General features: G+C 35.6%; 2 protein-coding genes across 2 annotated transcripts; both read left to right on the top strand.

Annotated features, from left to right (window-relative positions):
• Window positions 1-1,141: 1,141 nt before the first annotated feature.
• On the top strand, window positions 1,142-14,544 carry LOC134245280 (uncharacterized; the record flags this gene model as incomplete). The annotated part of the gene is made up of 8 exons (XM_062727590.1): window positions 1,142-1,204; window positions 7,321-7,419; window positions 8,206-8,313; window positions 8,518-8,676; window positions 8,781-8,888; window positions 8,980-9,069; window positions 12,342-12,452; window positions 14,402-14,544. Coding segments are annotated over 8 exons (881 nt in total), but the record flags the coding sequence as incomplete, so codon positions are not given.
• Window positions 14,507-22,722, top strand: LOC134245290 (uncharacterized). Its single transcript, XM_062727601.1, has 6 exons — window positions 14,507-16,074; window positions 18,061-18,186; window positions 18,507-18,611; window positions 19,111-19,203; window positions 20,117-20,209; window positions 22,344-22,722. Exons 1-6 carry the CDS (start codon window positions 14,709-14,711, stop codon window positions 22,505-22,507), a joined length of 1,947 nt encoding a protein of 648 aa, XP_062583585.1. The 5' UTR covers window positions 14,507-14,708; the 3' UTR covers window positions 22,508-22,722.
• The last annotated feature ends 869 nt before the right edge of the window (window positions 22,723-23,591 follow it).

Genomic DNA, 23,591 nt, shown 5'->3' on the forward strand with positions numbered 1-23,591 from the left:
CCAAAACAGGATGGGATTTGGAACATAGATAGATATAATGGACTTCTACAAGAAGGTATGGTCACCATGCACATGCATACACGTGCGTGTACTTGGGCTGCAATCTATTGGCTGAAACTTAAAACACAAACTTTTTGGTTTTAACCCAAAACGGGGTGGGATTTAGAACATAAAGATGAAATGAACTTCTACAATAAGGTATGGTCACCATGCTCATGTATGCCCGTACATGCACGTGAAATGAGTACATTCAAAAATACACTTGAAACAAATTTTAATACTTTTTGATTAAATACTTTAATATTTAGTATATTGAAATACATAGACTGTGTAATAGATGATATGATATTACGCACATGCATTCACATGCGCAGGTGCTTTGCTTTTTGATTGAATTTGGGACACTTCTGGGTAAAAGTTGTTAAAGTCTCAAATGCAAGTTTGTTTTTTTTAATGAAGCTTACAGGAAATAGGGCCCCAAAAGGGATTTAGGGTTTGGGAAATCTGTAACGGTTCCCGTTACAATTGCACACTAGTTTGTAGTAAATTATATGTGAGAAAAAAAAAGAGAAAATAACAAAACATTAAGTGCGTATAAATGATAAAAAAGTGCAATTTTCTATTAAAAAAAATTATTGTTCATGTTTTAATTAGAAACTATTTATGTACAATTATTATAATTATTATCAAATTTATGACATTGTCTTTTCTTCCTATCGGAAGAAGTTCCGCTAATTTTAAGCGAAGGAATGTAAATATATGGAAATATATCTATATATGTAACATTGTATGGAGATGAATACATGTATGATGAGATATAATAAGCAAGAATAAACCTATTCGTTGTGGCCATTGCATAGCATAGATAACAATGATCATAAATGGTCTGTCGACAGTTCTATATAATTGGTGAAAAGAAACATTTTCTAACATAAATAAATATTTAAAGAAAATCTGCAGATGATTTTAATTTTGTTTCCATGTAATTTGCAAAAGAAAATATCAAATGTATGCTCTGTAGATGAGTTAAATATACAAAGATTGATTCTAAATTACCGTAATACTAAAAGTATAAGTTTAATATTCTTTATATGGCGTGTCCAAAATATTTTAGTTTTAATCATTGTCATGTATTTTTTAGTCACCCGAGATGCCATGGGAAATTATATCGTCCCCCCGGCGGGAAAACCCCTGACGTCACTTGGTGAGTATAATTCTGAAAAAAGTTACTAATATTTAAAATACAACCCACGCCATCATGAACATAGAAATGACAAGGATTTTTTTAAAGGCGGAGAGTGTCAAGCTCTATTTCAATTTCAACAGGTGAATAAATAATAAAAAAAATGTTTATAAACTGCTTGAGCTTGAAACTGCCTGTGAAGGGCCTTCGGTAGTAAAGGATATACATGTATAATGTTTGTACACATTTAATATTAATAAACAACAGGAGAATATGAACACCGATATGGAGAAAAAAATCCAAAAGCTTTAGGTTATGTTAGTATAAAAGGGAAACTGTATTGAAAATTGTGGGTGGTTCGGCAAGTTATTGGATCCGCCTATACGTATTATTACATTCCCGTTCTGAGCATTTTTGTTGTTGTTGTTTTTAATTCTTTTTGGGGAAAATCTTTTTTTTTTGATTTGTACAAAGTGTATTTACTGTAATTATATTGGTCTAATCAAGCGATTTCGTGAGAAGAGCACTTGTAATTTGTAAACATGAAAGAGAATCATGTACAAATTTTGATAATCTTGCATATATTTATATAATCTGACCAGTTACCAGCATCTCAGCACATTTTATCACCTACATTTTATCATTAACACTATTTCATTTCTTGTATTTTCAAAATTAGGAATAAATATTTTTAATTTACAATATAATTCACAAAAGGGGTAAGATTTATTCATTTCTCTGAAACCGTCAGGCCAAACAGAATTACATTCGAACGTCGGAACTGCCATTTAATTGCTTGAATAATGCAATTTAATCGTCTGGCACTCCACATTTTATGTGCACTCTAAATGAATTGATAATGCTGCTGACACAATAATGTCTGAGACTATAGTAGCGGTTCCTGATTCATAAAATAATTAAAGGAGTCGATAGGCACTGCAATACACGGATCCATTTTACTGAATAGCACAAGCTGTATTGTGTATTGGTAATTTAAAATTGCTTGATTGAAAATTAAATGATCAACTGTCTAATTCAAAGACCATGTGCATCGAAACATAACACTCGTTTTCTTAACATCGCATTATCTACAAAACAATGTAATCGAATGGAATATTTTAAAAAACAAGTATCTTTGATAGGTATTTTAAGTTTAGAACATTTACATTTATACATGATAGACTGTGTTTTGGAAATGATATCCATTTTGCCAATGAAGGTATTTTTGAATGTTTTTCTTTCATATATGTATAAAAAAAATGTTAAAAAATGATTAACGAAGCTCTCAACAGTAAGAAAAAAGCTGAGTTTTTCTTGTTCATTTTCAACTTGGGGTCCTTGTCATATTTCTATAAATAGAAAGATAACCGAATTACAAAATGTTGCTGTTAACTATGAGAAAACATATGTAAGTTTTACTGTATGCGATGTTTTCACATATATTTGTCAAAAATAAATTTTTGAACACGTTTAATCAAATAGAGTCAGTAACTTAGATTTCATATTATATCAAAGAGAAGACCACTCTAGCTACATAATTCAGACAGTAATACCTGCACTATGGTGTTTGCCTCTAAATACACCCTCCTTTATATTGGACTTTCCAAGGAAGAAGTCAAAATAATTCTATAATTATCTCCGTACATGTATTCGTTAAATTGAGCATAAAATTTTCAGGTGATCATATGATCTATGAGCCTCACATATGTATTTTGAATACTTAATTCATTACCAGTCTGAAATAACAGAATTTAATTAATGATTGAAGTAAATTACTTAATTAGATTCAGATAAATATTTTGCCCATAATTTGGAACTTTTTAAATTTACTTTCTCAACGACATAAAATATTATTTTAGTACAAAGCGTTTTTTATGAATTTATCAAAATGTGCAAACTGATTTTAGTACTTGGTCGGGAAAAAAACCCATTGAAAATACAACCCGATTAATTTGTCAATGCCTATCTCTCTCTCTCTCCCCCCCACACACACACACACACACTCACTCTCACATTTTTTTAAAAATAGACCTAGATGGCAAAGTTATGTTAAAACATAGTTTATTACGATAGTTTGAAATTTGTTCTTGTACTAAACAGTTTTACGTGTGAACATTTATTTTCTACATTCACATTGGGTTTGCGTCACCCATTATCATATTTATAGATATCACCTCTCGGCACACCTCGGCCGATTCATACTGGCAACGGAATCAGCAAAGTTTGTCGAATGAGATTATTTAGCACATGTATGCTGACGATGCAGTGTGGTTAGTTAAAATCATTTGTGTTTTAATTGGATTATATGGATTATATTTCATGAATTCGTTGTCACGACCTATGACATTCGGTAAGTACAAGATTTAGTATAGATTGCATAAAAATAAATAAATGCAAATGGTTAGGTTGAAGTTCAAAAAGGGTCAAAGATCATCGCATGCCACAGTCGACAAATTTCACATTGTCAAGTTATCTCCCGTTGCGGACATTCAGTATTATACAGGCGCAGATCCAGAATTTTTTTTTTCAGAGGGGGGGGGGGGTGTCACACCTCAGTCAAAAAAATCAGCCCAAGATTTCCTGAGAAGCAAATAAAAAATAATAATAAAAACAATGATAGTGGAGTCCCTGTTTTCTAAGGGGGAGGATGTCCAAAGTCATTTTTATTCTCTACAGTACATAGTCTTATTTAAATAACTGCTAATTCCAAGGGGGGGGGGGTCTGATCTCCCTAGCCACTGACTCCCTGTACCTGAAATGACAATTGATCTTATGACTCCATAATAGTAGAAAATTTTTTAATTTGACTATTTATAAATATTTTGTTTCCTATGTTTATGTATGTTTGTCTGTCCACAGAAACTTTAACCTTGCCCATAAGTTTTAAATGGATTGGGCTATACACATGGCTTCAATATTTCATAGTTAAATTTCTTTTAGCAAAACCTTTTAATGGGTACCACCAATTTTGACCTCTTGATCTCTTGACCTTGGAGTTTGACCCACTTTTACAAGAAAAATACCTTAAACTTGGCCTAAGTTTTGAACAGGTGGTGCTAGGACTTTCATGCTCTAACATGTGTAATCATTGTTAACTTTCAACAGGTATAATTATTTTTGACCTAGACCTTAGAGTTGAACCCAATTTAACTTTAACCATGGCAATAACTTTTGAACAGGTGAGGAAGTTCTAGGGATTTCTCTCTTTTTTCACATGTGTATTCCTTGTGACAAGACTTTCCCTTTGATACCAACAATTTTGACCCTTTGACCTTGACCTTGGAGTTTGACTTACATTTGAGAAACTTCAACCTTTGCCAAAAGCTGCCATAACAGTTGCTGTCACAACAAACAAACAAATTACTAAAAAAAAAACACAGAATACATGTACGTATTTTATATTCAACAGATATACATCTGGTCATATCTCTAGTTCTCCCTTGAATGAGACATTGTGATATAAATTTTAAAAAATAATTATAAGAGTTGAAAAGGTTGTGCATATTAAAATATACTAAGCTCTGCGGATGAATTAGATATACCAGTTTAGCTTTATTTTGCTACCCAAAGCACCTTGATTAACTATTTATAAGCATACTGTTTTCTGAAATGTACTGATTTCTGTTGTCCATCTGTTTATCTGCAAACTTTTGACATTAACTTCTTAAGAACCACTGGGCCAATTTCAACCAATTTACATTTAAATATGCTGGGGACTTTTTCCAACATAAATCTTCTTCTCAAGAACAGCAAAGACATTTATTGTCCCCATTATCGCTAAAGGTAGGGTACATTAAATCTCATTTGTTTGTTAATCTGCCCATCTGTCACAATAAATTTAACCTTGGTCATCATGGTCATATATTTTGAATGAGAAGAGATGTTATATTAAACATGTGTATTAGTATTAAATGGGACAATACCATTCTAAATACACTATGATTTTTATTACCCATGACCTTGAAGTTTGACCTAATTTCATAAACAAATTAATTGCTTTAAATTGATCATTTTGAAAGGTAAATGAAAGGGCATTCATATTACCTGTGATATTAAGACCTTTCCAAATGTATCATGACTTTTTGACTCTGTGACCTTGACCTTGAAGTTTAACTTAGTTTTCATTAATGTTGTATTTCCTTTTCATTGAGAAGAGATTCGACTTTCACATTTCAAGTGAACATTACCCATAACAAGATGTTTCCCAACATGCTATGATTTTTTACCCCTTGACCTTGATGTTTTAACAAAATTTCAAAAGAGTGAACTCTCCCAAAAGAGGATAAGACCACTGTTTAAAACGAAAAAGGAGTTTAATAGGGAAGACTGGGCTTTTTCCATAAAAAACATCATTTTTCGACCCTCATTTGACCCCCCGGGGCAAAATCAAAATTCCGAAACCTAACTGCACATCTACATGACCCCACCAACCATCTCCCAAAAGATGATTAGGCTGCTGAATAAAATGTAAGAGGTGTTCAGGGAAGATGGGGCTTTTAGCATAAAAAACGTCATTTTTCGACCCCCATTTGACCCCCTGGGGCAAAATCAAAATTCCGAAACCTTACTACACATCTGCATGACACCACCAACCATCTCCCAAAAGATGATTAGGCTCCTGAGTAAAATGTAAGAGGAGTTCAGGGAAGAAGGGTCTTTTTGCATTAAAAAAGTCATTTTTCAACACCCATTTGACCCCCCAGGGCAAAATCAAAATTCCGAAACCTTACTGCACATCTACATGACACCACCAACCATCTCCCAAAAGATGATTAGGCTCCTGAGTAAAATGTAAGAGGAGTTCAGGGAAGACGGGGCTTTTTGCATAAAAAACTTCATTTTTCGACCCCCATTTGACCCCCCGGGGCAAAATCAAAATTCTAAAACCTTACTGCACATCTACATGACCCCACCAACCATCTTCCAAAAGATGATTAGGCTGCTGAATAAAATGTAAGAGGAGTTCAGGGAAGACGGAGCTTTTTGCTTAAAAAACGTCATTTTTCGACCCCCATTTGACCCCCTGGGGCAAAATCAAAATTCCGAATCCTTACTGCACATCTACATGACCCCACCAACCATCTCCCAAAAGCTGGTTAGGCTGCTGAGTAAAATGTGGAAGGAGTTCAGGGAAGACGGGGCTTTTTGCATAAAAAACGTCATTTTTCGACCCCCATTTGACCCCCCGGGGCAAAATCAAAATTCCAAAACCTTACTGCACATCTACATGACCCCACCAACCATCTCCCAAAAGATGATTAAGCTACTGTGTAAAATGTAGGAGGAGTTCAGGGAAGAAAAGTGTGACAGACGGACGGACGGACGGACGGACATGAGTAACAACAATATACCCGAACTTTCTTTAGAAAGTGCGGGTATAAAAACGACAAAATAACCTGATAATCAATCGTTCTTGCACAGAGTCGTGTTTTGTTTTCATTTTCAGACGAGGTGAATGTCTGAGATCTTTACTATAATCACCTATGACGATACAATGTCAGATGAACTAAATCATAAAGTAATGGATTTTACCAAATTAACAATCAAGTCCATTGTTGATAAGGAGAGATAGATTCCCATATTATGAATGTTGACCACTACCATCCTTTTCCATTCGGGGATAACAGAAGTCGACCCCAATACTTGAAGATACATTGTAATGATGGATATCGATATCCGCCAATACAATATCATCTGACCCAAGGTCAGATTTGGGTCACTTTCATTTGATTACCCTACAAAGATTAAAACCTTCGATCTTTGGATACGGAGATCCACTTAAGGTCCTTTTACATAAAATATATACTAAAACATTTTTATTATGAATCAAGCGCAAGACTTTAGTTAGCTAAACACAGTTTCGAATAAAGTCTAGGATTTTTCCCTCAGAGAAAAGCATGACGAACAGAGATTTCCCTTATATTTATATATTATATGCAATCTACATGAAAATTTGGACTTTAATTTTTTGGTAAATAGTTGAGACTTGTCTTAAAATTGAGAAAGAATAAAAATTTACTTTCGTACACATTAGGTATTTGCAAAGAAAAGCTGGAAAAAAAGTACCCATTGGCAAAAACCTTAGGACTTGTTCTGCGTATTCACTTCCTCTGAAAATTATTTGTATTTTATTTAAGGTGATCCAACCCCTGGGCCCGCGGATTATCTACCTTTGATTAGTCATAAGGCATCACTTCCTCATTACTCTATTTCCGGAAAACATAAAACAAGTAAAGGTAAGTTTCAATTTAAAAAGTAAAACTATTCGGCTCAATTTTTGAATACATAACAAGATGTGTTTGTGAAACACTGCACCTAGCGGCAACAAAGTTCGAAAAAGCTACTTTTAGCATTTTGGTCATAGTCAAGGCCACAAAGTCATCGACCTTGGTGCCATTTGAAAGATCTTATATGTAATTAGTGAAGTATGCATACCAAATATGAAGTCTCCATCTCTTATGGTCAAAATTTATGGCAAAGGTTTAAAAAAAATTCTAGCATATATATGTAGGTCACAGTCAAGGTCACAAAGTCATTGACCTTGGTGCCATTTGAAAGAACTTAATTAGGAGAGTAAGCATACCAAATACGAAGTCTCTATCTCCTATCATGGATCAAAAGTTATGGCGAAGGTTTGGAAAAGCTATTTTTAGCATATGGGCACAGTCAGGGTCACAAGGTCATTGACCTTGGTGTCATTTGAAAGAGCTTAATAATTGGAGTAATTTTTGAATTAAATAATTGCGAATGATATTAAGATACATGTATAATTTATCATTGAGTGCAGTCTGTAATAAAACCAATTACAAAGCTGTGCATCTTCTCTTTAGAGTGTATCTCGATCTCGACTTAAATTATTTGCGTCACTTCCGTTACGCACTTACTATCTTTCTCATCCACAAACACACACACACACACGTTTTACTTTTGAATTTTGGTTCCGAGTAGGTTATAATTCAAATAAAATCGAATAAATAAATAAACGCATTTTAATATTTATGAGTAATTTTTTTCTTTGTCAGACAGTGTAAATCCCGGCCCCTCAGATTTCTCAACCAGTGGGGACTTGATTTGGAAAAATAAAACAGTAACTTTCAAAGGAAGAAGTAAATGTTCATTTGAAGAAGAAGGTGAGGTGCTATTGCGTAGCATAATTACTTACAATGGCAAAAATATTTTTGAGATCGAATTAGGGGCATCTAACCTATTGCCTACATAACACAAATATAAAAGACACACAGCTAATTTCATCCTTGACAAAGTTCTACATGCATCATAAAGTTTTCGTTTTTCAAATAATGTGACACGCGTACTTTTTATATTGTGTTTACTAGCTGAGAAGTACTGTACAGTTATCGGACCAGCGAAGTACAACTCTAGCTATCAGCAGTTTGGAAATAATTGTGGTCCAAAATTTAGTATTGCCCACAAGCAGCGTGCTGACGTCTATACCGGTCCCCCAAATAGCCAGGTACAACCTGTGGACTCACAAGGTAGGCTTTGGAATTTTGAAGAAACAGCTTTACATCACACAGCTCCCATTTACCTTATATTTGGTGATATATTGTTAAACGCCTTACATAATTTCATTTTATAGGTTTTTCAACACCTGGGCCGAATTACAGACCAAATTCCTCTTACTTCGGTCGAGGTCCAAAGAAATCATTTGGAGTTGCAAGGACGATAGTTTGGAAGTACTCACCGGGCAAGTTATTACAATGTCCTCAGAAATAATATATTCAAACGAACACAGCCAGACTTTCTTTACTAAGCTTACCTTTATGCCTACATTCCAGGTCCCAGTGATTACATTCTAAAACCAAAGTCACGTGGTCCTTCCTATTCCTTTGGTTGTAAGCTGCCGCCTCCTCCAAATGTTCAACAAAGTACGGTTGATATTTGATAATTATAATTAACTGATTAAACTAGAAAGTAATCAATCTACAAACAATTCGTCTGTATTGGCGTTTACAGTAAAAGCTTATTAATAACTTTTTAGGTCACCTGAGTAAACTCAGGTGACCTATTGCTATCCGTTTTCGTCCGTCGTCGTGCGTCGTCCGTTGTCCGTCGTCCGTCGTGCGTCGTGCGTCGTGTGTTAACATTTGAACATTTTCAGCTTCTTCTCTGAAACCACTGAACCAATTTTAACCATATTTGGCACAAAGCATGTATGGGTGAAGGGGAACAAAAATTGTGAATTTCATGATCCCTGCCCCCCTTGGGCCTGAGGGGTGGGGCCAAGACCACTAAAATTAATGCAATCTTTAAAAATCTTCTTCTTTACTCCTGGACATCAAGCAGTAAATCTGTTTGCATGATTGTAATCAGCAATGAGTCCTCTACCAAAATTGTGAAATTCATGGCCCTGGGGTCAGGGGTTCTAGTGCTAGGGCGGGGCTAAATAAGTAGGTAGTGAAAATGCATTATTTCTTTAAAAATCTTCTTCTCTGCTCCTGGGTATTAAATAAACAAACTAAGTACATAGTTATGATGAGCAAGAGTGCCTCTACCAAAATTGTGAATTTTATGGCCCCGGGGTCAAGGGTTCTGGTTTTAGGGCGGGGCTCTATTGATTATATAGTGAAAATACATTATTTCTTTGAAAATCTTCTTCTCTGCTCCTGGGTATTACATAAACTAACTAAGTACATAGTTATGATGAGCAAGATTGCCTCTACCAAAATTGTGAATTTTATGGCCCCGGGGTCAAGGGTTCTGGTGTTAGGGCGGGGCTCTAATGATTATATAGTGAAAATACACTATTTCTTTGAAAATCTTCTTCTCTGCTCCTGGGTATTAAATAAACTAACTAAGTACATAGTTATGATGAGCAAGATTGCCTCTACCAAAATTGTGAATTTTATGGCCCCAGGGTCAAGGGTACTTGTTTTAGGGTGGGGCTCTAATGATTACATAGTGAAATGCATGAATTCTTTGAACATCTTATCCTTTGCTCCTGGTTAATATTCTAATGATCTAATGACATATTTAAGGCCAGGATTTATTTTATTTTCAGTTTTATAAACCCTCCGCTCAAGGTTTAGAATTTTCAGAAAATATAAAACAATTTTTTCTTTCCGTTGTCAAATTTGAGTCGGGATCGAGATTTCAAATTTACAAAGTCGCACTTCCGGTTTTAAGATGAAACGGCGGGTAAATAATGCTAGATCTATCTGAGAAGATAGCTTGGTTTAGTGTAAAATTCATCGACTCGAGTGCCATTCAAAACGTTTCACCCGTTCAAAGGACAAATAAAATGCTGACGACTTTGTTGCACAATGACATGCTGGTGAGATAATTATGTGTTGTTTCAAAAGTATCTGTCTGTAAATTATTTTCCTCCCCCAGGTTTTAACAGGTCCAGCACAATGTCTTGATTAAGCTATATAGCTTTAAATAGCTATATAGCTTTATTAAGCTATTTAAAATAGCTTAATAAAGCTATTTATCTGCAGTTTTCAACAAAAATGTTTTTAGTAAGAAATAAATAAAAAGTCGCAAGTATTTGACTATTCATATTTGTACTTTGGGCTATCAAAAATACAACCTAAATCATAGAAAGTTCTAACATTGCTGTTGTTGAATACTTTTATGCAAAAGATGAATTTCCATTGTTTGGTTAACAGCACTATCATGTTGAGTGTGATGAGGCGTGGAAAAGTATGATTGCTTTTCATTGTGTTGAACTGTTACTAATCAATTATCCTGTTGGCCATAACTGACCTTCTTTATAATTTCATTCAAGAAATAACTGTGTGGTCACTCATCAATAGTCCCCAAACTTTTAAAAATTAGAGTACAAAGTCTCTCAAGGAGACGTAATTTGGTGAGTGATTTTTACATGCATTGTATTCAGAAGAGTTCAAAGTTTAATATTCCCACTGCACCAAGGTGCGACTTTTTGCATTTGCTGAAAAAATAAAACATTTGAGAAAAAAGTGTGATAAAATAGCTTAATCAAGCTATTCCGAATAGCTTAATAAAGCTATATAGCTAAATTAAGCTACATAGCTTAATCAAGACATTGTGCCGGACCTGTTTAAACTGCCAGTGGTAGCTATTGCATATTGTCAGCGACATTGTTTAGATCTCTGTTATAGCTTACAGTCTAAGCATCATTCTTCAGAAAAGGGTTGCTTATGCATCAGATGTAATGAATAAAACTATGGGAGAAGTTGAGTCCATTTGAGGAAGAAATAAACAATAACCTGAAGAAATAAAGAAAAAATTCAACTATTAAAAGGCAAAAATATACAAATATATACAGGCATAAGTGAATTTGTATCAGCCAGTAAAATTATTTTACACTTAATTGAAAAAATGTTCACCCTACTCCCTAATACTCCCTGTCTGTTTTATGATAGGAGTAATATAATTTTAGGCATCAAGTAAATTTTAGAACAATGCCTACACATTCACCTAACACATATCAAAAAAATTAAAATATATTGAAAGACATTTAAAGAATTGATTTTTTACATACATATTGACCAACATCACAAAATGTATAAAACTGGCCCAAACTGGCAGATGATGAAATAAGCAATTAATGTTCTACTTTCGTATTTGTAAGCATTATGTGTCCAGTGGTAAGGAGCCTTTTAGAATGGCATAAAAAAAGAATGTACAGATGTTAATAATTGATTTATCAAAAAAAAAAAAAATATATTTTCTTCTCATTCGGGACATTTTAATTCTCATATTCATAACTAAACCTAAACATAAAAAAAAATGCTGGCCTTGTAATGAAGAAAGGGGCCTCTTTCAAAATAGATAATTTCAGGGCCGCTGGGTCAGGGGTACCAGGGGGGTACTTTGACTTAAAAATAAATTAATGCTTTGAAATCTGCCCTTTGATAAGCAATGGTGCCTCTTTCCAAATTTGTGAATTTCATGGCTTTTGGATTAAAACATGAACCAAATACAATCACTGGAAAGTTGTTGCATGATACTCAGGTGACCTATAAGGCCAGTGGGCCTCTTGTTTTAATTGTCTGCAGAGAGTTAATAGCTGATATACACTTAGTATTTATATACTCTGCAATCCATACTTTATTAAGATTTCCAACTGACAACTGCATTTCTATGACAATTTCCCAAAACTGAACTGATGGCGGTTACAGAACAGTTTATGTTTCATTTATTATATCTGTAGCCGTAAATAAGGACAGCCCAGCGCCGAACACGTACGATCTCTGTACTACTATTGGTAGAGCCACGTCTGTTATCATAGCGAGCAGGAGGCAGGAGAAAGACAGAGACACAAGTAAGCAATCTTGATTACCTCAAGCAACCTTAATTACCTCACAGGTTAAAGAAATAAGCAACCTTAATTACCTAAAGTTAAACAAGTGAGTCTAAATTACGTCACGTTAAACAAGTAAGCAACCTTTTAAAATTATCTCAAGTTAAGCAAGTACAAGCAAGTCTTAATTACGTCCCAGGTTAAACAAGTAAGCAGCCTTTTAAAATTATCTCAAGTTAAGCAAGTATAAGCAAGTCTTAATTACGTCCCAGGTTAAACAAGTAAGCAACCTTTTAAAATTATCTCAAGTTAAGCAAGTATAAGCAAGTCTTAATTACGTCCCAGGTTAAACAAGTAGCAACCTTAATACCTCAAGTTTAAGAAAACCTCTCAAGTTAAACATGTCCAAGCTCCCTTAATTTTCTTTTGGATTTGACAAGTGAACTCATTTATTTACAAGTCAGGTTATGCAAGGCAGTTCTTTCTCATTTTCAACAATTGAATTTATATTTCCTTTTTAAATTACTCTCAGGTTAAATTAAATTAAATTCACATAGACGATTGTAGGATGGTTTTTGGATATAAAATTCTTATATTTTGTTCACACACTTGCACAATAATTGATATATAACTCGATGTTTTTAGCTCACCTGAGCCGAAGGCTCAAGTGAACTTTTCTAATCACATTTTGTCCGTCGTCCATCCGTCTGTCTGTCCGTCTGTAAACTTTTTACATTTTCAACTTCCTCTCAAGAACCACTGGGCCAATTTTGACCAAACTTGGTACAAAGCATCCTTGGGTGAAGGGAAATCTAAATTGTTAAAATAAAGGGTCAGGTCCCTTCACAAGGGGAGATAATCAAGAAAAGACAAAATAGGGTGGGGTCATTAAAAAATCTTCTGCTCAAGAACCACTGGGTCAGAAAAGCTGAAACTTATGTGGAAGCATCCTGGGGTAGTGTAGATTCTAAATTGTTCAAATCATGACCCCCGGGGAAGGGCGGGGCCACAATGGGGAATCAAAGTTATCCATAGAAATATAAAGTGTTCAAATCCTGACCCCCGGGGAACGACGGGGCCACAATGGGGAATCAAAGTTTTACATAGAAATATATAGGAAAAATCTTTGAAAATCTTCTTCTCAAGAACCACTGGGCCAGAAAAGCTGATACTTATGTGGAAGCATCCCGGGGTAGTGTAAATTTTAAATTGTTCAAAACATGACCCCTGGGGGAAAGGGCGGGGCCACAATTGGGAATCAAAGTTTTACATTGAAATATATAGGAAAAATCTTTGAATATCTTCTTCTCAAGAACCACTGGGCCAGAGAAGCTGAAACTTATGTGGAAGCATCCAGGTATAGTGTAGATTCTAAATTGTTAAAATCATGACCCCCCCCGGGGAAGGGCGGGGCCACAATGGGGAATCAAAATTTTACATAAATTTATATAGGAAAAATCTTTGAAAATCTTCTTCTCAAGAACCACTGGGCCAGAAAAGCTGAAACTTATGTGGAAGCATCCTGGGGTAGTGTATATTCTAAATTGTTCAAATCATGACCCCCTGGGGAAGGGCGGGGCCACAATTGGGAATCAAAGTTTTACATAGAAATATATAGGAAAAATCTTTGAAAATCTTCTTCTCAAGATCCACTAGGCCAGAAAAGCTGAAACTTATGTGCACATGGAAGGATCCTTGGGTAGTGTAGATTTCAAAATGTCTAAATTATGATTAGTGGGGTAGGGTGGGGATGCATTATGTATTACAAGGGGGAAATCTGGTTAAGAACAAAATGGTCAAAGCTTCTCAGGTGAGCGATGTGGCCCATGGGCCTCTTGTTATATGATACATTACTTATTTTAAAAAAAATCTTTTCCATTGGTGCAAAAGGAGTCATTCAAATGCTACAAGCTTTTCCTACAATAAATGCAAAATTATTTGATTTAAAAGCATATCATTTTGTGTTCAAGGTGGACCATCTCCTGCACGATATTACCTTCCGGAGTCCCTCATCAGAGACCCAAAAGCTACAACCCTGGCATACAAGTGGTTTGATCCTGAAGGTACTGTAACGAAATCCATCCCGATCATGAGTGAATGTGATATTTTATAGAAAGTTCAGACTGTGGCGCCAGTAATGTTTCAGAGTCGAGAATTAGACATTTCATTCTGAAATAATCATTGATTTTGAGGCTCAGACAAACTATATAAGTTTATAGTGTAAATATAAACCCTTTCAGTTTTTAAAGCCAAAGAAAATAAAACTTCATTAGAATTATGAGTCAATATTTTGCAAAATCGATGATGGATTTGAATAGTTCAAGTAGCCACATAGGGGTCCCCCGCCTTGATTTGAAAAAGACGCTGAGTCACAATGATCTCAGTCCGCGGACATTCTTCACCACTGGTTCAAAGTCTGACATACTGAGTCCGCGATACTTCGAGGACACTCCGGCCCCAAATTCTTATCGAATGAAGACCACTATAGGCAGTACACCAGGAGTTTCATTTAAAGGTGACCGGAAACGGAACTTCGATTCTGCCAGAAAAGAGGCTTGTTTTCTTTTGCCGAATCTTGTTGATGATACACCCGGTCCGAATGCTTACAATGTGGAGGAAAAGTTTGGTTTTGGAAGTAGTAGAGCTTCATTAAAAGGCCGTCGAAGTGGACCGTTTCAGTCAAATCGAGGTCAAATGCACATAACACCCCAGTTTGATGAAAGAGGCTCAAGACTACTGGGCCCTCAAACTTACGATATACCCTCATCAATCGGAAAAACGCAAGGGGTCTCTTTGAAAGGAGATCGTGAAAGAAACTTCAATGAAACACCAAGACTGAACTGTGGGTTCCTTCTTCCAAAAACTATAGAGAAAACGCCTGGGCCCGGAAGTTATAATATTGGCTCAACAATGGGAGTTCATTCCCCGTCTCCGAGTTTTAAAGGTAGTAGAAGTAGCCTTGGTCCATTTCAGACCGACACTGACCGAACATATATCGGTCCTGAATTGTCGACAAATCGAAGGAACGATAAAATGTACGACGTTCCTGTAGCTGTCGGTACCACTCCGGGTGTGTCAATGAAGGGAGATAGGCATAGACAGTTTGACACAGCTAAGACCCAGAATGCTGTGTTCTTAGTTCCGGATATGATTGATCAAACTCCAGCACCAGGAGCATACGAGATTAAAAGCACAATCGGAGCAGAAACTGCAGCAGTATCGTTTAAGGGATCACGTGCTGAAAGCAGAGCACAAACGAAGCAAAAGTCAAGACAGCGGGCATTTGTTGAAATGAATACACCTGGTGTTAGTTTTAAAGGAGACCGAACCCGACGATTTGATCACCTGAAAGAATATCACGCTACATTTTTACTTCCTGCTGAATCTAATGATGCTCCCGCCCCGGGTTCATACAACATTAAAACAACAATTGGAAGTGGTTTCAATGGTTTAAAAGACAATCGGGTTCGGAATCACTATGGTGGACCATTCCAAGGAAACAGTGGTCCAATGTATATCAAACCCGAGATTAACACAAAAGACAAAACACCAGGACCAAACGATTATAAAGTGAACAGTTCGACTTTGTTTTCTTCCCCTGCCGTCTCCCTCAAGGGGAGGCGACTCAAATCCCTTTTTGGAGGTACAAATGTTTGAAGAGTGTGTTTGCTGTGTTCGGGGAGGTTGTAGTAGTGGCTACACGATTCCTGAAAACCGTGTTCATCTTAGCACAAATGCAATCAATTTTTTTCAGCGATATTTATTAGCTCACCTGAGCCAAAAGCTCAAGTGAGCTTTTCTGATCAAAATTTGTCTGTTGTCTGTCGTTGTCGTCATAAACTTTTCACATTTTCATCTTCTCAAGAACCACTGGGTCATTTTCAACCAAATTCTTGGGTGAAGGGAATTCATGTTTGTTCAAATGAAGAGCCAAGTCCTCTTCCAAGGGGAGATAATTATGAATTAATAAAAAATTAATGGCATCTTTTAAAAATCTTCTTACCCAGAACCATTGGGTCAGGAAAGATGAAACTCATGTGGAAGCATCCTCAGGTAGTGTAGATTCAGGTTTGTTCAAATCATGACCCCCGAGGGTAGGACGGGGCCATAATTGACGATCAAAGTTTTAGATAGACATACATAGGAAAATATTTTAAAATCTTCTTCTCCAGAACCACTGGGCCAGGAAAGATGAAACTCATGTAGAAGCATCTTCAGGTAGTGTAGATTCTGTTTTATACAAATCATGACCCCCGGGGGTAGGGCGGGGCCACAATGGCTGATCAAAGTTTAACATAGGAATATATTGGAAAAGTCTTTGAAAATCTTCTCCAGAACCACTGGGCCAGAAAAGATGAAACTCATGTAGAAGCATCCTCAGGTAGTGTAGATTCTATTTTGTACAATTCATGATCCCGGGGGTAGGGCGGGGCCACAATTGACGATCAAAGTTTTACATATGAATTTATAGGAAAAATCTTTGAAAATCTTCTTCTCAAGAACCACTGCGCCAGTAAAGATGAAACTTATGTGATAACATCCTCAGGTAGTGTAGATTCAATTTTGTTCAAATCATGACCCCCAGGGTAGGGCGGGGCCACAACTGACGATCAAATATTTACATAGGAATATATAGGAAAAATCTTGGCCAGGAAAGATGAAACTTATGTGAAAACATCCCCAGGTAGTGTACCGGTAGATTCAAGTTTGTTCAAATCATGACACCCATAGGGAGGACGGGACCACAATGGACAATTAAAGTTTTACATGGGAATAAATACATAGGAAATTTCTTTAAAACTCTTCTTTTAAAAAACCATAAAGCCATGATTGGTCATATTTTTATGTAAGAATCCTCACTAGTGTTGATTCAAGTTTGTTCAAGTCATGAACGGGAAGTAGGGGTTGGGTAGGGTTGGCCACAATTGGGGATCAAAGTTTTTATCAAGGAATTTTTTTCCCCAAGAACAGAAAAGCCATGTTTAATCATATTGATATGGAGGCATCCGCAGGTAGTACAAAGTCATATTGGTTCAAATGAGGGCTCCTGGCAGGGGTAGGACTGGGCCACAATTGGGGGGGGGGGTGTCAAATGAATAAACAGGAAAAAAAATCATCTGCTCGAAAACAGCAAAGGCATTTGTTGTATGGAAGCATCATCAGGTAGTTGGTAATATAAGATTCCAGACCCCCCAATGTAAACTTCTCAATACTGAAGTGATTTCTGCTTTTATTTCCTAGCCAATGTGCTCAGGTGAGCGATGTGGCCCATGGGCCTCTTGTTTTGGTATAAGGGTCATTTTTACAAGTACTGCAATGTGATATTTTCTACACAGCTTAGACTTCTCTGAGCTTTCACTTTTAGATTTCATAGTGTCAAGCTTTTATATATGCAGATTGTTGGTATTTTAAAAAACTTATGCATCGTTCTCATTTATAATGAAAAGAGCGGTGATCTGTAAGCACCAATATATGTCTTACCAAAAATATAACTGACTTAAAATAAAAATTCATATCTTACAGAAATAAATGTTCCTTAACCTAATGAAAATATGTTTGAAGCTTTCAAGTTTAATTTTACAAGCTTCAACTAGATGTCCTCTAAATTGTTACATTCATTTTAATCCAGAGCCAACACGACCAGGTCCCACGGATTACACCCTAACGAAAGCAAACCTCCGGAAGACCCCGATGTTCACTAACCGCCAAAAGACAAAACCGTCATTCCCGGATTCTCTGAATTATACTCCAAAAGGTAGTGTTTTTTCTTCTCCTGTAAGCAACATAGATATGACTGTAATACATCTAATATATCATGGTATAAATCATAGTGATGGAGTTTTTAATGTATAATTTATGATTTTTGGTTAGCTGATAGTTTGTTTTTTTTTAAATTATGCGCTTTTTTCTTTAGCAATTTGTGGCCAAATAAATAATTTTATACCTTAATGTATACAATAAAGGTTTTAAAATAAATTTGTAAAAAGAACAAATGGATTTTTTTTTTTTAACACTTCGTGTTTCTAGAGACATATCAATTTTAATAATCATATCTACACTCCTTTTTGACGTCAGACTCCGTTGATTTACCCGGACCTGGAAGTTACAGTACCCGGAAGAAGTTCTCAGCCAATGATTCTCCTGCTTTCAAAATTGGAGAGAAACTCCAAAAGAAACTAAGTGAGATTTAGCAATTTATGCTATTTGAAAATGTGAAACTCAGCACTACATTTTAACTTTTCTGCGCCTCGGTTGACAATGGATTTCTTGGGGTGAAATTTTTCAATGTTACACTCTACTACTGCTCCTCAGTTGACAGTGGTTTTCTTGCTTGGGACGAAAGTTTGCTATGTTACACTCAACTGCATGCAAGATTTATATAATTTTTTATATTTTCATGTAAATAAGTTGAATCTGATTGCTCGAAAAACATTTGTTGAAAAACACTATTACCCGCTGAATAATGAAGCCACGCCCTCCAGCGTAGCAACAGTCAACATTGCTTGACGACGGGTGATATTCCAAAAAATAGCGACTGCGCAGAATTTATGCGCGCACGGTTCACTGTTATAATGTATTTTTATAAAACATTCAGTATAATATAATGAATATTGCATGTAGTTGAGAGTAACATCGAAAATTTTTATATTTATATAATATCGTGCTTATTCATTTTCAGACGAAAATCCCGCCCCAAACAAATACGAGTACGAAAAGGGAGTGCCAGAGGGCCCTGCCTTCTCCATGGGAAAACGATTTGATATCCCAGATAGTGAGTATTAACTTTATTTGATATCCCAGAGATTGGGTATTTGCTGTATTTGATATCCCAGATAGTTACCGGTATTATTAATTTAATGTGTTTGATATCCAGGATAATGAGTATTATCTAGCTGAATTTGATATTCATGATAGAGAGTATTTACTGTATTTGATATCCCAGATAGTGAGTATTTACTGTATTTGATATCCCAGATAGTGAGTATATACTGTATTTGATATCCTAGATAGTGAGTATATACTGTATTTTATATCCCAGATAGTGAGTATATACTGTATTTTATATCCTAGATAGTGAGTATATACTAAATTAAATATCCTGGATAGTCCTTGATTTGATTTCCCGAATTGTGAATGATAACTGGATTTGATAACTGGTTAATTTGTTAGAAGTCTTTTTCTATTTGATATCCCGTAAAGTGAATTCGTATTTACTATTTTTGATATCTTTAGATAGTGAATTTGATATTCCGGATAGTAAGTATCTGGGATTTAATATTCCCGGATGCTAAGTTTATACTGGATTGATATCCTTGAAAGTGAGTACATGTACGAGTATGTTATATAAATCTGATATCCCAGGTACTGTGTATACGATATTTGAAATCCCAGATAGCGAGTTAACTGAAATAATTTCTTGGATAGTTTTTTTTTAAGATTTGATATCTAAGATAGTCTACACGAATTATTCTACCTTAAACGTCAATATACAGAAGGTGTATATACAGTGTTCTCTTACATTGTTACTGTGTATACAAATTCAGGATTTCATATCTTACTTTTAATATTATTAACTGTTTGAAATCCCGAATAATGAATGAACTTGTTTAAAAACAACAAATTTGAAGAAGTTTAGACTGATAAAAAAAAAAATAAAATTATAATTGGGGTTTCTTTTTTTTCAGGTCGGCTAAGTCCCGGGCCTGCCACATATTCCCCACAGGATCTCCCCGGTGCCCCCAAATATTCCATAACGGGCAGACACCCCAGCTCCAAAGGTAAAATAATTGCGTATATATCTGGAGAAATTTCACAGAGAAATTAATCCACAAACGATCGTAAAGTTTTGTGCGCAATATAAATACATTTTTTTTCATTGTGTGACACTGTACATCTGTGGTCGTCCATCCCGATTCTTTTCAGACCAGCGAGCTTCAAATTTACAGCTCATGTCAATCGTTCTATGGAAGGGACGTTAAACAAGCAAACAAACGAACCATTTCAACCCTTACAACGGTCATTGTGATTCACGAGCATAAACTTCACGTCATAACGTAGTGCTCAGAGGATTTGTTTTAAAAGTTCATCCTTGCGTTGCGGATTCGAATCCCACTGCGCTAGGTGGAGACCGGTCATTAGGATTAAACTTTTCTTTGTTTGTTTGTATGTTGTTTAACATCCTTCTCGAGAATTTTCATATGGAGATGCTTCCACTTGACATTGGAAAGCTGCAAATTTTATCCTATACTCGGCACTCATGGCATTTGAGAAGGGAGGTTTCAGTGCCAGCACCTACTGCGACACGGGACCTCGGTTTAAACAGTCTCATCCATAGGCCCGGTATCCACGTCCCACAGAGGGATTCGAACCTGCGACGTAAGGATGAACTCCATACTTCGCGACTCTAGAGCAGACGTTCTAACCATTGCGCCAAGCGGGCGACTAGGATGAAACGTAAATTATCAACCAAGGTCCCATGTAACAGTAGGTGCTGGCACGAAAATATTCCTCACTGCTCAATGGAGACAGACTAATTTTGCAGTGGAGGAGTCTCGCTGTGAGGAAAAATTTCTCGAAGGGAGATAAACAAACATATATATAAAGAAACAATCAATTTTCAAAACAGTCAGACTGGCGTGATTCCGTACTCCTACAAGTAGGAGACTCGGTTAACGTCCCTTCGCTCCTTACATACCTCACCTTACATCCGACATTTTGGACAGAAAACATTATGCGTGAAATAAATCATAAATAAATAATTCATAAATCCTTGCATGTGGTTTAAAAATCACAAGAAATAATGTATTCAGTTTGCATCACAGGCACCAAACTCTCTTGAATTTTTGACTCCCTAGCATATGATAAAGAGCAACTCGCTTGAATTTTTGAACCCCTAGTATATTATAAAGAGCTCTTTATACATATATTAGACATATGCTAGGGGGTCAAAAATTCAAGCGAGTTTGGTGCCTTTGGTTTGCATCATAGTTCATTGAATAAATCAAAATTGTCAATTTGTCATTATTTTAATTTGTCACTTGAAGCACTTTTGATTTTGCTTCACGTTAACTTAACGGATCGCTAGTCGGAAAACCATGAGGCGCCGTTTTGATATTTACTGGTAAAAATTGATATCACCTATTTGAATACGTGATATCACTTATTCGAATTGGTGATATCACCTATTCGAATTGGTGATATCACCTATTCATCTTCAATAGGTGATATCACCTATTCGAAAAGGTGATATCACTTATTCGAATAGGTGATGTCACATATTCGAATTCGTGATATCACCTATTGGAAATGAATCACCTATTCGAATAGGTGATATCACCAATTCAAATCAAATAGATGATATCACCTATTTGAATAGGTGATATCACTTATTCGAATAGGTGATATCACCTATTCAAAATCTGAATAGGTGATATCACTTATTCGAATAGGTGATAACACTTTTTGGCAGTTAATACCAAAACGGTGCCCCATAGAAAACAAAATTTCAGTCAACTTTATTTCATAGCGGAAAACTTTTTCTTTTCGTCAGAATTTTTGCATTTCATTCCCGAATTTTAAACACGACTTGAATGTCAAAAACTAAATTTTTTTTATAAAACGATTTATTTCTACTTGGAGTTTCGGCGGCGAAAGTATTTTTTTATATATGTTTGCTAAAGATTACTCGGCGCCAAGTCAAAAGTACAGTCATGTATCTCGGCGTGAACCTCTAGCATGCAAAAGTATGCGATTTCACAGTGAGATATAAACTTTACAAATCCCCACAACACGAATTTCAGAAAGACAACAAAAATAATACAAGTGCACATGTTAAAGTGTTATAAAAGAAAGGCATCTATGATAACACCTGATATTTTTTATTTCAAAACATAATATTAATTTTTTTATCAGTTGAGGAAGGACCAGGTCCGAATGCATACAATCTACAACATGATCAGCATACGGAAGTCGGAACATCGCTTAAAAGTAGAGCCAGTCCGTATGTGTATTCCGGATTCCAGACTAACAAGTTTATGGAGGATAAAGGGTCCAGTACTCTTGCTGCTCAAGGCTGATTTCTTCGTTGTTTTTTTATTTAGATATTGAAAAGAAAGTATTGAATATCTTGTGATCAGTATACTCAATATGACGTATTCTATCAGTATTGAATTTTTTTTCATTTTATAGTCATAATGTACATGAACATGTATTTGATATATTATATTATATTTTTTTTGTATATTTAGTATTTTATTTTCCTTTTGCTAAATGGACTTATTTGCCAATAGATCAATTCACTGCAGTGTAATATTGATTTGATGTATATAAACATGTATATTATTTTTGATAATCAACAATGATAACAACTATAAGTCTAAGTTAATAATGGGTTTCAAAAATAAACATTGTAAAAATATTTTATATAACAAGTTGTCAAGACATTAAATTATTATTTTCATGAAAAAATAACAATTATTATTGATCACTTCATGTATGCACTTAATAAACACATTTATTTATTTATTTAAAATAATGCGTTTTGGTTGTGTGTCATATTCTTGCGCGATAGTACACGTACTCCATGTTTGTCTCTGCAATAAAGAACTGATGGTGAAATATGGTATAGTATCCAATGGATGTGTGATCTCATGGAGAAACAAGAATTCAGTATCCAAACAATATGCAGAGTTCTGATATACCGGTATGTGCACCTGAACACCTTTATCTTGGAAACTAAGGAGTAGTTATCCAAACAAAAAAAGTATCTTTTTGGCAGCCCCCTTATTTTCCTATGAACACGGTATTTTTTCTACAAATATGTATTTTATATTTTTCACATTTTACAGACAAATTAAGTACATGGTTATGATAAGCAATGCTTGGCGTGTCTTCCCAAATTGTAAGAGTTTTGGTCCTTGGAACAGACCAGAGGCGTCGGAACCGGGAAGGGGGGGCTCCCCTTTTCTGCAAAGATACTAGTAGATATAATATAGGCATTGAGTATTGGGGCGTAGGTTTATCTTCCCCCCTCGCAAGAGGTATGTTGCAGTTTAGGTCAAAAAAGAGGGCTTAAATAGGCTTTGCCTTCAGCCCAATCCTATTCACTTATTTGTGAATAAAATTTTGTATAAAAAAGGGTAAGTGGTAGTGTTTGTAAAA

The sequence above is a fragment of the Saccostrea cucullata genome, unplaced genomic scaffold, assembly GCF_032062105.1.
Source record: "Saccostrea cucullata isolate Sc308-1 unplaced genomic scaffold, CSIRO_AGI_Scuc_v1 ctg2088, whole genome shotgun sequence".
Classification (NCBI taxonomy): domain Eukaryota; kingdom Metazoa; phylum Mollusca; class Bivalvia; order Ostreida; family Ostreidae; genus Saccostrea; species Saccostrea cuccullata.